General features: G+C 36.5%; 1 protein-coding gene across 1 annotated transcript in view; it reads right to left on the bottom strand.

Annotated features, from left to right (window-relative positions):
* LRP2 (LDL receptor related protein 2) overlaps nucleotides 1-15,793 on the bottom strand; it is a 110,872-nt gene that overhangs the window by 12,404 nt on the left and 82,675 nt on the right. The window contains exons 55-67 of the mRNA XM_066553177.1: nucleotides 15,249-15,445; nucleotides 13,439-13,684; nucleotides 12,658-12,786; nucleotides 12,381-12,500; nucleotides 11,717-11,833; nucleotides 11,330-11,446; nucleotides 9,794-9,931; nucleotides 8,923-9,045; nucleotides 7,904-8,032; nucleotides 5,658-5,789; nucleotides 4,197-4,328; nucleotides 2,413-2,556; nucleotides 1,525-1,690 (exon numbers count right to left, since the gene is read on the bottom strand). Of these exons, the coding sequence (XP_066409274.1) occupies nucleotides 1,525-1,690; nucleotides 2,413-2,556; nucleotides 4,197-4,328; nucleotides 5,658-5,789; nucleotides 7,904-8,032; nucleotides 8,923-9,045; nucleotides 9,794-9,931; nucleotides 11,330-11,446; nucleotides 11,717-11,833; nucleotides 12,381-12,500; nucleotides 12,658-12,786; nucleotides 13,439-13,684; nucleotides 15,249-15,445 (1,890 nt within the window). The remainder of the gene's footprint in view (nucleotides 1-1,524; nucleotides 1,691-2,412; nucleotides 2,557-4,196; nucleotides 4,329-5,657; nucleotides 5,790-7,903; nucleotides 8,033-8,922; nucleotides 9,046-9,793; nucleotides 9,932-11,329; nucleotides 11,447-11,716; nucleotides 11,834-12,380; nucleotides 12,501-12,657; nucleotides 12,787-13,438; nucleotides 13,685-15,248; nucleotides 15,446-15,793) is intronic.

Genomic DNA, 15,793 nt, shown 5'->3' with positions numbered 1-15,793 from the left:
AATATACAGACCCTAAATATAGGTAAGTTTAGCAAATGTGTGTGATCTGTTGGGTCACTTGTTTTTCTCCTGTGAAAAGTTTCTGCAGCTACCTCTGGTCCCTGTCAAATAATCTTCATTGAAGGACTACTGAAAACTGTCATTGTTACTTTTAAGCAGCAGAAGTGGCTAGTAAGCATCTTTAAAGACTCTGTTTTTCAGAAGATGATGAGGTTCATTACAAATAAAAATTCATTTACCATGTAATTTATGCAGCAGCTCTGGAGATATCCAGCTTATTAGTTCACAGTTCCTCTCTAGACTATTGTCTTCTGACAGAGATACTAATGAATAAATTGTTCCCATATCAGATGAAAATGCTTTTAGTCCTAATAAACAGGGTGCTCAGTCTACTCTTCCTTGAATTTTGTTTATCTTTATCATCATGCCTTTATAATTTTTAATTTTTTTTGACCTTAGATAATAAAAAGACTCATTATTATGCACTCACTAATCATATGGTGCCTTCTGCTTGAATAAATTATCTCCTAGCTGACCTGGAAATGTGAAAAAATACTGTAATTTCTATTTGGCAGATGAGCAGCAAGACTAAGTGTTTCAAACCATGTGTAGCATTTTATATAATGTGCAGATAATGAAACCTAGTTTTTTAAAGTACATTTCAACATTGTTCTGAAATCGGTGCAGCACTATATTTGAAGTGCTGAAGTTGCTCGCCAAGATGAAGCTGAAGCCTCACCAGGATGCTTGTGATATATTATCCTGGATGCATCAGGTTCCGCTCAACATTAATACCACATGAGCTACAGCTATACCTGTCCACCCTGTCCTTTAACAGTTATATTGCAAGATGAAATGACACCATAAACTGAAATCAAACTTCCAAGAGTCAGGCCCAACTTTGTCCCAGCTCTTCTCCAAGGTACTAAACATAAGGAGTGATCTCATGATTTCTATGATTAAGTTTAAAAAATTACCATGTTTTGGGCTAAAAATATCCAAAGTCAGTAAAGAGAGAAAGACCTCTTAAACACAATTACAAAAACTTTACCATTTTCTGAGAAAACACATCTATTCATCAAACTTCAGAGCTCCTTCTGTTTTAGGATTGCCCATACAGCACAGGGTTGGTAAGGAATGAGCAAAGATAAAAGATAAAATTCTATTGTGGGCTGGGGAGCTTTCCTTCCAAAAGCAAAGAAAGCTTGTTCCCTGGAGCGTACCTAAGTCATTGAAGAAGAATCCATCTGATATGGAGGCTTGTGTATTATCATGTTACTGATGCACAACTGATCTGCCAGTTGCACAGAATATGTGATGCAGTCAGCCACATGCACACCTACTAACCTGCTGCCTGGGCAAGGACAGCTTACTACATTGTTCTGACCTACCTCCAGACTAGACATATTCAGAGACAATACATAAGGAATAAAAAAAGTGGATTTTGCACAGCCTGATCAAATTCACAAACTGACACATAGAGAGAGAAGGTACAGCATTTTTCTAGCTTTTCAGTGTACTTACCTTCCAACCCAATCAACAGCTAACCCATCAGGATTAACTATGTATTTGAGATTCAAGTCAACTTCCTTTGTTGGATTGTTCCTACTGCTGTCAAACGTGGGGAGATAAGCACGTTTGATGGCTCCAAACTCAGAACCTTGTCCCAGAATGCTGAAGTACACAATACCTTAAAAAAAGATGAAAAATGTCTAGTTAATGACGTATTTGTCAAAAATTCTAATTTTTCTGAGGCTCTTATGTGAAATTACCAGCCCCATTTATTTATGAGTAAGGTTGTGTTAGTGTCTAGTCATCCATCATAGGCAAGATACACATCCAAAGTCATCTTGAGCTAGATTATCAAGAAATATATATCACATTTTTCAAGAGCATCTTTACACATGATTTTGAGAGTAATTTAGACTCTCATAAGCCTAAGGAGCAAGTATGGCGCAGGACAGTGGCCCTGTGGAAAGAGCAAAGAAAGGGAACTTGAGGAATAACCAAAAAAATGTTAATACAGGGATCTATTGGCCATTTCTGCTTAGTTTAAGTTCTTGCAAGGTTTGGGAACTTTGGGCTAGGTTTGGGAACTGCAGAGGCAAAAGGAAAAGGAAGGGGTTAATAACAATCTTCTATTGCAGCATAATCCTAAAGAGCCACAATTCTACAGCTAAACTCACACTCAAACGAAAGGAAAACGAGATCAAAATCCCGCTAAGCTAAATTAAAGCATTAAAAGAAATCCCAGTGATGATGGAGAATGAGTCGAGGGGAGGGGTACATTCAGTGGAGACCTGGCCAATTGATCTAATTTGATTTTGCTTTCCAGTGTAAATTAAACACCCACGCTGCAGAAATGCATCTTTTTAAACCAACCATTGTATGATTGAGCATTAGCATACTCACTCAGGCCTATTCCTTCAGGGTCCCAGTCATAATCCAGAGCCTGGATGCGCTCCTGGTTATCGATGTAGTCAGAGTACTGTTCTGATGAGATGTTGTACCTTCGAATGCGCACATTATCTGGCAGCAGTAACAATGGAGGATTACCTGGGAAACAATCATGAATTTACTTTCACCTATTTCTCATTTTAGAAAAAACAGATGAAAGTCATTTCTAATTAAACCTAAATGGGATTTTTACAAGTTGCATCTGTACAAGAAGCAGAGGGAATCTAGGGCCCCTTCTAAAGCTTCAGAGCTATCCAAACTTCACAGATTTCCAAAATTCATAAAAATTGAAATCCACTACCACTGAGGGTAGTATTATCCCTTTCACCATAGACCTTACACAGACATAATTCCTTAAAAATTCTTAAAAGTTCTATTGTTGGCATATCACTGCATCTCAAAAACAGAATGCCACTACACACTACGTGGTTCCAATTTCCCCCTCAAAGTACAGCAAACAATTTTGAAAATACAAATAAATTGCCAGTCCCTTCAGCTTTGACATGTCCAAGTTCTACCTTAAAGTTTGTGAATTTTAATGTCTCCATATTCAGATGAATGTTCTCCTGGCCACAGTTTAATTTTGGGTTAGCCTGATAAAATCCCATAACACCCTCATTTATGAAGGCTGTGAGATTGTATGACAAAGCAGGGCAGAGTTCTATTCTACAGAAATAGAATTTAGGCACAACAGATTTCATTTTTACCAGCTACAATTATATTATCTTCTATCACTTAGCCTTCAATACTTTTATGTGTCTAGATGTTTCCTGAACAAAGCCTGTGAAGAAGGGTATCAAAAAACTGGATTTCTGACACAGGCATAAACAGGCAGCCAGGCAGAAACTGAAGTGGAAATGTCCTTTGCATTTCCAGCCTAACAGCAGTAAATACTTGCTGAACTAGGCCCCTGGATGGGTAACCTGGAGACTTCATTTTCTTGTAGAATTTTTCATATTACAAACAATTTTTAGGTTTCAAAGCCTCCAGTAGCATGTAAGTTTGGTCACAGGCATTCTGTTCTGAAGATTTTACCATTTGACTAGGCACACCATATGTCTGTCACTTAGCTCTTAAAGCTGTTAAAGTGTTAAAGTTTTCTAGATACAGTACTGCTTTCGGTTTTTATATAATGCTGCTCCATTGTCACTTTTTTCTCTTTTCTTCACCTCTTTATTTTTATTATTACTGATATATTACTATTATTTTCTGAGTCAACTCTGCCTATTCAAGGACTGCCACACACAGTAGTCCCTGCACTGCAGTATGATAAAAAGCCACTGACTGATCTGAAACATTGGCCAAAGTCCTTCTGTTTGTGTGCACTAGTCCATGAACAATGAATGGCAACCTGTCATCAAACTGCCTTTGATTTATACCAGTTTAATGCAACTTTTTTCTGATGCATTGTTCTGTTGAAAGAATCTAAACTTCAGGAATAGGCAACATTAATTTCCTTCTGATGATAACCAGAGGACAACAGGTTTTTGTTTGCAGAAAATTTCAGGAGAAATGAAGGCAGGCATACAAATCAAGGTATCATTTCTAATGTTTACAGTTGGAAGCAGAGATGAGCACTTTCATTCCTAATTATGGAATAAGTAGAATACACAGATAGTATTGTCTTACAGAATAAGGTTTGGCTTTCATTATCCTCTTCTTATAAAAGAGGGGATTACATTCATTAAGTTGCTATATAGCACTTGCTCTTCATTCAATCTCGCTATCAGTTAACATACCATCAGCTGCACACTGCTTCCCTTGTTGATCACCCACAGACCTGAAGCCATCTGCACAGAAACATTCATAGCTTCCTTTGGAATTCTTGCAGTCCTGGGTGCATGTTCCAAAGATCTCACACTCATTGATATCTAGACACAAGAAGAGAAAAGATTCCTAAAACTTGCTCTCTTTCTTGTTTAGTCTCTAGGAGTCTCAGAGGTGACCTCGTTGCTCTATACAATTCCCCGAAGCGAGGCTGTAAGTGAGGTGGGGGCTGGACTCTTTTATGCTGCCTGCAGCGAGAGGAGCTGATGAAATGGCCTTAAGATGAGACAGGGGAAATTCAGATTAGATAGTACAAAAAAACTTTCACTCTAAGGGTGGTCAAGCATCAGAGTAGGTTGCCCAGGGAGATGGAGTCACCATCCCTGGAGGTGTTTCAGATGCATCTTCATCTGGTGCTGGCTGATGGTTTAGTGATTTAGGGGTTACAGTGGAGGTGCTGGGTTGATGGTTGGATTGGATATTTTTAAAGGCCTCTTCCAACCTTGATGATTCTATGCTGGTCATCTTTACTCCATGAAGTGGTAGGTTTGTGCCTTCCCCACATACTCTAAAAGATCAGTGACCTCATAAGTGATCCTTAAAATCAGCATCTATTATCAAACAACTCCTCATCACTCATCTGCTGTTTACCATGTCTTAACTACAGATTGCCAATAGTTACTCCAATCCTGCTTAACAGATTTATTTTCAGAGATGCATTTTTGTGTTAAATCAATAAGGCAAGACAAAAGATGAAGTATGACTAAAATGAGATGCAAGAGCAAAGCTTTCTTGAAATGCTGAAGACAAGACACATAGTCCTCAGAAACTATATCAGCAGGCAGGAAAGGGAGGGGTGGCCTTGGATCATTTTCAATAAAACCACACAAATTGTCCACAGGAGCTGGGAGAAACAAGCAGAAGGGTTCTCATGAAAACAAACTGAATCACCAACTGGGAAGGTACTATATCACATGACCACAAACCATGGCCTTTGAGTAGACTCCTCACCACATTTTATCTGCATAAAATCCACAGCAAAAATACGACACAACACACCTTTACATCAGGTCTGTTCAAGAACAGAACAGAAGGAGACTATAACCTGCAGTAAGTCTGTTTTCAATAAGGAAAATAAAACAATCACATTTCTATCCCTCAGATTGCAAAAATATGACAAAACCTATATGCTGTAAAACAAAAACATATCTACAGCCAACAAAAGCTTAAAAAAAGTCTTAACTGTGGAGCCAATTTTTTGTTGAATGAAGCATACATGTTAGAAAATATGATTCAGTGGCAGAACTTTTTAGGAAGCATCTGATAAATGTATAAAAATCCTGTTAGAATGTGAAAATGAGTGGTCACATTAGAATGATGAAGTGACAGGTGAACACTTATCAGCAAGCAGCCATTTTTAAGATTAAAAATACCTTCACAGGAGTTGCGATTATTTTCACTGGCCTTGTACCCTGGCCTACAGGAACAGATAAAGCCTCCTTCATTCAGATTGGTACAATTATGTTCACAGATATTTTCTGCACAAGTTCGCTCTGTTCCAGGATCTGAAAGGAAAAAAAAAAGAAAATTATACAATTATAACCAAAAAATTAAGTGATAAGGAGAAGGCATAATAATTTTGATCATTATTACAATTAAAAATAGTTTTCAGAGAGATTAAGTTAGTTTCCTTTCCTTTTTTTTTCTAATTAAAATTCGAAGACAACGGTAACCACTGGTTAAGAGAGCTGTCAACAAGTGAAGAGGGTCAGGAAAAGATCCCTTAACATTAAAGCACACCTTCCTTAACAGAAATTACATTCTAAATTACCACCAATCTGCAGCAACTGCAGAATTTAAGAGATTTGAATCTAATGCCTAACTTTGCCAACAGGGCTCATTCTTATCCAATGCTTTCTTATTCTCAATTGATATCAAGTATAACACAGGACCTACATTATTAACATCTGGAAACTAGAGAGAAGATGGCATGTAGTTCATGCCAAACCTAATCTAAAGCCTACTGCAGAAAGTACAGGTCATTGCACAGAATGTACTGCCCTTTAAAACATTCCCATAAAGGAAAAGCCAAGTCAGGGATAATAGTCAGTCTGTAACAGATAATGAAAATTATACATGTCTTAAAGTACATATAGAAATCTATTGGTTTATATATACTCTATATATGTATCAAATACTTGAGTACAAATGCAAATCTGTTATATAAGCAGAAAAGATAAATAGTATGCTCATTGGAAGATCATGAGGAAAAGATACAGATGTATAGCAAAAACTTAACATTAAGCTGATTATGCTCTTTTTACATACACATTCTAGTGCTGATTAAATTAAGTTTAAACAACTAATTTCATATACATGTAGAAGTATAAATTCATTGTACACATACACACACAAATATTCCACTTTCATTATAGCAGGTATTTGAAAGGCTCCAAATGTCACCATCTGATCTGTATTCACATTTATCCCCAAAGAGCTGAATGCAGACATCAGGTGGTGTTTGTTTCACACTGCTTCATTGCCTTTTTATACTTCTATATTTTCATCAAGTCATTGCATTGGGCTATATTACCTAAAGACCATTGGGATGGTAATTGAAACAGAGAAATTAGCTGCTTCAAAATGGACTACACTAAAGGCTTCCAAGTTATTTGTGTTTTGGAAGTCTGCTGGATGGCAAATCACCCGTGTACCATTTGGCACACATTCACTTGATGCCATCACAGCCTGACAAATTGAAATTACAAGTGTATGCTCATATTACCACTCTGCAGCTGTCTATATATTGACATAAAAAGTCAGGATTTTGTTTTGGTTTTTTCTGAGGAATACCTCCGAAAAAGGTTTGGTTATTTTATGGAGTACATCTCATGTCAAAGTTCAAGTCAGAGCTTTTACATTTAAATGGATGCTAGTAAATATATAATAAATAGTGCATAAAAGCTGTACAGAGGATCTGAGAAGGCCAACAGGCAAAGGACTAGTGGTCCTTAAAGCATTCTGTGGTCATGTCTGTAAAAAGGAAAATAGAAGCATCTCAATATACTTTTATTTTTAACAGGGCTAGAGCAACATGTGTCAGTTCAGAGTCTGCCTACTAATAACTCCATAGGTTGGTCTATTGCAATTATGGTTGAAAGAGATGGATGTTCTTGCCTCTGTAACACAACCTAGTTTAAAACAAGATCAAAACCAATATCAAATCTTTTCTTTTTTGATGCATAAATACTCTAAGCCTAAAAAAGACTGTATTCAGAGCACTGAATTTCATGGAACAATGAAATTATTCAAGCTGGAAAAGATCTTTAAGATCATCAGGTTGTGTTATAAACCAAACACTGCCAAGACCCACTAAGCCATGTCTCTAAGTAGCACATCCATATGTTTGTGGAAGACACATACAAAAAAATGAAAACAGAAGAGAATTAAAACAAAATAAATTAAAATAATGAAAGAATGAAAACAGTAAATATTGTCCTAGCTAACTGAATAATTCTAGAACAGGCTTATTAAAAACCAATAAGGAAATTCACACAGGCTATTAAAAAACAATACTTCTTAGTATGGTATTCAAGAAAAAACATTCATTGCTTTCAGTTTCAGAAATATCTATTTCAACAGCATTGTAATTTTGTATTTTATTGATATTATTACTTACTGCAGCCTATTTCATCAAAATGGTCTCCGCAGTCATCGTAATTGTCACACACATAATGTAGGGGAATGCAATTTCCATTACTGCACTTGAATTCTTCAGCTTTACAAGGTCTTGGGGTTGGCTCTCTACCTACAATCAAGAAGAGAAATATTCCTCTGTTACAGTTTAAGCTATGAAGTACCAACAGACAGCCCTATTCCCCATTGCTAATGGGGAAGGTGATGCCATCTGGTAAAACAGTGGCAAGGCTACTTTGGAAGTCTGTATAAAGTTAAAACCATAGCCAAGATGTAACATCCTGATTTCTAGTCACATCTCCATGAATTGAAAGAAGTCCTGCTGTTTTATAAAAAAGACAGAAGGAAAATTCTTTGTGTTAACAGTTAACAGTTGACTAAACTTTTCTTTTAATAGTGCAAACTTATTAATATCCTTCAATGATATACTTCATACACCTACTGTAGACTTCAAGAAATTATAGAGATATTAGTAAACTATTAACATTTAGAATATTGTACAATAAAGCCAGCAAACAATATCATTGAGCAACTAAAAATATTATTACACTTGAAAATGTACAGCACAGTCAGCGAGAACTACATAAGATTTCTGAGGGCAAAAACCTACTGAATCTTAACAGAGACACAACTTCAGGAAGTATTACCATGTGTTTATTTTAAAAGTCCCAGTTAGCCAATTTTACCATACAGCCAAACTCTTTCCTCTTCCTCCTTTTAGGTAGAGTTCATAATAAGATGAGCAAATATGTAGCTGGTGCTTATAATAAAATCTAGTATTGTTTGAAAATCATGCTCTTTACTTTTCAGAAAAATGTTTGACCATTTTTGCTACTTGTACAGAGAGCTATAAATACATAGTACCAATAACCATAGTTAAAATTATTTCATAGTGAGCTCTTGTTTTCATTATCTAAGGTTAACTTTGACATCCCTTTGGTATTATTAAATATTAAGCACATCAAAATTACTGAATTTGATGCTCAGTTTTTGTAAACATACAGTGTTCCTCTTTCTCATCACTTCCATCTCTACAGTCGTCCTCCTGGTTGCACAGCTCGTGACTGTAAATACAGCGATTGTTGTCACACCGGAAACGGAATGGAGATTCACAGGCAATATCCACTAAAAGCACAGAGGTCAATCAGTCACATTGTGATACTTCAGGCCACTGGGTCACAAATTATTCATATGACTTTTCTCTTGGAACATTTATGTGTTTTGTATATTTCAAAAGGTAAGGAGGCATTCAGACAAAAAAAATATTTTCTGTATATTTTGGTGATTGTATATTAGGACATTACACTTTTTTTAATCAGAACACAGTACCTCATCTTTGGCCAAAGACAAATCTCTAACTACATATAACATTGAGGTTTCTAGGTTTGTTTATGAAGGAAATTGACTGGAAATCCAACATGTTATTTAAGTGCATTACTGACAAAACCAGTTTAAGTAGCACCTCCAACACCTAATTATTAGACCTCACGTCAGGACTTCTTAGCCATATTTACAAAGATGTCCTGGCAACACCAATAGCTTTGAAAGTTCAGCACTTGTGACAATATACATTATCTGAATTAATCTTTTATTTCAAACTGACATTCTTATTTTTGATAACCAACTTGAAAAATGTGAAATAGTGAAACGTGAATAGTGAAGCTTATCTCTGATATGCTTCTCCCTACTTTCATAACCACATATAGAAACATCTGCAAAGCAGTGAGAAATACTGCCACAGAATGAAGTGAACTTGCATGTAAAGCAAAATTCTTAGCACTCATCCCAAATAATTACAATTTATTTTCTAATTGATCTATTATATTTAGAGATTAAGCATATTGTTCATTTTAATATCATTTCTCTCTCTTACAGCAAAGATGAAGTTCTTCATCAGAGTCATCTCCACAATCATTATCCCCATCACATTTCCAGTATGGCTGAATACAGACATGGTTTTTGCATTCAAACAGCATGGGTGGACAGTATGTACCATTAGGATAACGTGTTGCTGAAAAAGAAGAAAATTATTACATTTTCATTTACAATAAAAATGTTATGGTTTTTATGAAAAATAATCAGTCCAACCCCATATTGTTTTTAAAAACACTTAAATCTATAATAGGAGACACTATATGAGGTGCTTCAAAAATGTACAGCAACAACAGGCTGCAAGGACTGAAGACTTTTTCACAGCTACGAGTAATTAATTCAGGTTTCAATGAAGAGTGAAACAAGTTATGTTAGACAAGCTTTTGAAAATAAAAAAATTAATTTAACAAATACTACTTGAATTTGTTATTGACAAATCTAGTTCAATAAAAAAGATAATTAACCTCACTGGCACCAAACAGGAATGATTGAAGGACCAGGTAAGATATGCAATTTCAAAAGGAGTCATGTTGATATAGCAAAAAGTTCCCACTCATATTCTGTAAAAACTGTGAAAGGAACTTAACTAAACCAAAGAAAAACCAAAAATATTATTCTACCATCCTATATAAATAAACCATACCCTTGCCCTTTCAATACCTTCAATACATTTTATCCTCCATTTAAGAACAGTCAAATGTTTTATAACTCAGGTTCTGAAAGACAACTGCTGTGATGTATGTCACAGGATGTGGTAACCATCAGAAAAATAAAGATAGTACTGTGCAGATGCCCTTTCTTACTTAAAGCACAGGTGTTAAAATTAAGTACATGGAAAGATGTACAGAACTGCCCTGATACCAACATGAAGAGAAAGGAATTCTCCCAAGTACTGAAGCCTAAGATCATGGGAACATGTAAGTCAGAACCAGCACATCAGTATCACCCAAAAAGCCGATGTCAGTCAATGCAGATAGAGCACAGAGGGAATATTTTCATTCCAACTGGGAACAATACTTTCTGGGTAAACAGCTGCAGCTGTAGATCCAGGCAAGCTACAGACATTTTTTTCACAGTAGATCAGTATACCAAAGGAAAATAGAAATGGAAAAGTGTATTATTTCCTTGGGTTCACTGACACTTTAGGACATTTTACACTACTTTGAGTATTATAGAAAACAATCTCATTAGAAACCTTGTTAGAATTTGGTACAACTGAAACAGTTTGGTTCTTGCAGTGCTCATGGGATAGTGAAAAATTTTAATTCAATCACATGTGTATCTTCTCCTGGACTTGGTAAACACATTCATTTCCTACCATTAAGAATGTGTTTACAATCAGTGTAAGAGATGGGAACCCATTATTATGTTAAAATGCTGATTCAAAATACTATGCTTATCCTGAATTTTTACTAAAATCACTGAGCATTGTAGAATTCTATATCTCTAAGGAGTCATCTCACTTAAAAATAGGGAAAAGTGCAAATATTCCTGGAAGTGACCACAATGAGCACCAATTGCAAAGCTTATAACTCACGACAAGTTGCTTCATCAGAGAAATCAAGGCAGTCTGCATTTCCATCACATCTGAAGCGCTCTGCAATACAGTGTCCACTCTCACACTGGAAATAACCTGGGTGGCAGGTTCTCAACTCTGAAAAGATTAAGAAGTAACTGTTGAAAGATCTTCTTGTTCAAAGACAGAAAAACTTTTTATATTTTGAAAACAATCTTCTAAAAATGCTGGAAAATCTCAGACTACTAAAACTGTGGTATTCTCTATTTTTGGTGAAGTGACTAACATGACAGGGTGAACTTTACTTCTTTAAAGATGCTTCCCATAAAAGATCATTTTTCAGAATAATTTATCACATTAGAAACAAGAGTGTGAACATGTAAGAGGTAGCATTCAGATAATACACACCACAGTCACGTTCATCTGAATTGTCCTCACAGTCGTCATCGTGGTCGCAGATCCACCGGGAAGGAATGCAGCGCAGGTTGTCACAACGGTATTCACTTTCTGTGCACTCACGAGGACCTTCATTTAAAAATCAATGTACAAATAGGAAAAGTTTCCCAAATGTAAAGTTAAACATCCACACCTGTCTCATTGAAACAGACAAAAGTAATGTGGGCAGAGGTAAAATCTTAAAAATTAAATTATGTAAAAACATCATTACCCCCAAGTACTCTTTAAATATGGTCGATATTCCATGTCCCTCTTGACACAGAAAAAAGGAAAATCACTGCAGACTTTGTTTCAAAACAGAATTATACAGAAGCTTTTAATTCAAATAAGAGAAAAAAGATCCACTGTTATTGTTTAAGAAACTATACATTTGCACACAGGATAAAATTCAAATGTCACTTCTCAGTGGAAAACAGGAGTTTGTGTTATTGTGATGACTGGATGGATTAGTGTTTTTATGCATCCTTTATATCAGTGTGGTATTTCAGCAAATAAAAGAGAGACTACCATATAAAACGAAGGGTTGCATTTGAGAGCTGCCATGTTCTCATAAAAAATAGAAGGATATTTAAGTCAAAAGTGGAACTGTATAATTATGAAGAAAACAAGAACTCACTGCAGTTATGCTCATCAGAGTTATCTCCACAGTCATCATCTCCATCACACTTCCAGCGCAGCGGGATACATCGATGATTGTCACAACGGAAATCTCCAGAAGGACTGCAAGTCATCTCCTCTGAAGTGTAGACAGGTTGACAACAAAAGAGCACACATTAGCATAGTCTTTGCCCAGGTACATTATTACTGAGGGCTTTCAGAAAATCTGAGTGTTTGCAAATTGGAGAAATATTCTAGGCACAAAGTTACGTTTAAATGACCATCTCCAAACTTACCACAGCCTTGCTCATCACTGTTGTCTCTACAGTCATCATTCCCATTGCACACTGCCCACAATGGTACACAACGGTAGTTGGTTCTACAGCTGAACTGTGTGTGATTGTCACATCGATAAGCAGGTCCCACTGAAAGAGGCAGTTGTCCAAATTAATTGTGTTACTTAGCCATTAACCATCCTCTGCTTTTCTGTGTCTCCTAACCTTTTATGATTTACATTCAATTATTTTGACTAAAAAGAGTGTTGTAAAAGAGAAAGCATTAAATGAATCTGATTTTACTATCTTTTCCAGTCTATGCTGCTTGTATTCTGCATATGCTACAAACCCATCACAGGATCAAATCACACTCATTGTGGTTTTCCTTAAACTATTCAGACCTGGTGACACTGGCAAGAGCCCCAAATGTGGAAGCCAGAGGAGGCAGCTTGTCCTCAGATGGCAAAAAACTGGTCACAAGTTCTTGAAGACACCCATTAGTTCAGAGAGACATGATAGACCATATAGGAAAATCCTAGCATCAAGAAAGTCAGAGTGAGATGCTTCCAGTTTCTGATACTCTGGCCAGGATAATTAGGCTTTCTCTCCTTCAAGAATATGTAAATAGTAAATTATCACATAGTCTCTATGTTTTCTAACACTCTTTACTACACAAATGCAATTAGCTTGCAGAAAATACTCCTTTCCAATAAACTTTCAATCTCAGGAAAATTAAATTATGTGGTTCTCTCTGCTATTAGTGCACTTTAATGTAGGCATTTTACTACAGCTGTGTGCTTACTGCATTCGTGGAATGGCTCATCAGAGTTGTCACCACAATCATCATCCACATCACACTTCCAGGACTGTGGGATACAGCGGCCATTGTCACATTTAAATTGGCCTGGGGGACAGGTTCTACTGGCACAGTGATCACCGTCTTCATCTGAGTTGTCACCACAGTCATCCTCTCTATCACACTGCCAGGCTTCTGGGATACATCGTTTGTTGGCACACTGCCACTGATGAGTTTCACACTGGTGATTAGCTGAAAGAATACAGATCAGCTGTTAGGATACTGAAAATTACAGAAATCATCTGCTGCTGTTATATCAATTGAGCCCTTACGTTTACATCAAGAGTTAAAAACAAAGCCAGAAAGAAATTTAAAATGTCACATATCCTTGTCCAGTTAAAGCAGTTAAGGTACACATTTCTAACATGACATTTCACATTTTCCCCAGGTATCTTCAAACAAGCTCACTCAGGCTTTACAGTTTTCTAGGAGCAAGACATATACTACCTCCTCCTAAAGCAGAGGGAAGTAAACCCAGCATTCAACATGATTGAGGCAGGGTCTCCCACTCACTTCACAGAAGAGCTAAGTGGCATTTTGTCTCTGGCCATGCTATCAGCTTAGGTGTGTATTGCCTGATGAGCCTGTTTCTCTATGAATGAACATGACAGAAAACATAGGAGAAGACCATGCTAATGTCAACTGCACAACGTAGAAAAACCTCTATTCCCAAAGGACAAAGCACTGAAAGGTGATATCAGCAGTGCTGGCAAACTGGGGTAGCTCTGAAAACAGAAGTCAAAACTTATCCCTGTTTCCAGAATTTCCTGCCATACTCCACTCTACTACTTTCTTTTACATGCAGTGCCAAACTGTTCTGGAGAAAACAGTGTATTATAATTTCCATTAACGTTCTAGACCAAAGGATTCTGTTACCATGCACGAGATAACAAGTAAAAGGAATTCCATAGGCCTAAACTGATTTTTATTGTACCCAGTATGTTATGCTGTACCCAGCATTACACAGCTGCCATACTTCTACTTTTAAGTTCCCCTGTGGCACACTTAAAATCTTAGCTATTTGAAACTCAGTTAAAATTGACATTTCATTTAATTCTGTCATTGTTAGAACCATGCTGCAATGGAAGGCAATGACACTATCAATTATATAACCACACTGCTTTCCCTTTTGCTTTATATTACTTGCTTGCAACTGCCAGAATGACATTATTTACAAAAAGAGAAGGAGGGATAGGCTTTTTAAATTAGACATATGTATGTGGAATAGCATACGTTTTTAAGGAGATAACATTATTCCACAGGCATAATTATGTTACATTTCTGTAAGACTGCTATCACAAACCACTCTCCAAAACAAATCTTTCCACATGAACTGGATTTTGTGCAATGCAGAGGATGTAATAATTTTGTCCCATCACACAAAGTAGAACAGAGTTAAAATTAGACTGACCAGGGCATTAGGAAGCCCTAGACTCTCCATAATCACCATGGCTTTACTCAGAGCAAAACAAAGTGAGCCCTGTTTCTAATATTTGATATCTCAGATGGTAATTTACCTCAATGCAAATTTGTCTTGGAGGTATACAAACTGTTTATGTTTTGATATAGTACATTAATGCTCACCTTTACCCTGCTTGCACAGAGGTGAATTGCTCCAGCAAGTGCAAGACTACAGAAGACTACATCTGTCTATCTCACCTTTTTATCTTTGAAAAAGCTATAGTGATTATGAAATTTATATATGATTACATGTTTTCTACTGGAAAATCAGCTTAATTTATGTGCTGGAACATACCGCAAAGTACAGGATCTTCGTCTGATCTGTCATGGCAATCCGGCTGGGCATTGCATAAGAAATGTGAACTTGTGCAGTTGCCATCATTGCACTGGAACTGCCCCACAGGACAGTACCGGTGCGGACAGGTCGGGGGCTCATCTGAGCCATCTCGACAGTCCCTCTGCCCGTCACATTTCCACCAGATGGGAATACACCTACAAAGAGAAAGCAGTGTGTTCTTTGTTGAGGATATGGCTTTACAGATGTACAACCATCCTTTTACAGCACAAAAGACAGTCTTGTCTAAGTGATATTTATTGAAACATCCAAAACATCTTGAATTTTATGCCTTCTATTTCATATGTCAAATGCTAATAAAATATGCCAGAATACTGTCACCAGAAACAGATGATAAACAGAATATATTGGTAGACTTCTAGAAGGAAGTTCACAGAAAATAATAAAGAATTAATTTTTATGTTTATTTGGGGTAATCCTCTCTGATATTTTTTAGATCAATCATTTATTGAGGTCATATTTCAATAATTCACCCAAACTTTAGC

This window comes from Molothrus aeneus, chromosome 7 (genome assembly GCF_037042795.1).
Source record: "Molothrus aeneus isolate 106 chromosome 7, BPBGC_Maene_1.0, whole genome shotgun sequence".
Classification (NCBI taxonomy): Eukaryota; Metazoa; Chordata; class Aves; order Passeriformes; family Icteridae; genus Molothrus; species Molothrus aeneus.
Note: the sequence above shows the minus strand (reverse complement) of the source record. Positions and strands in the feature narration are given on the sequence as shown.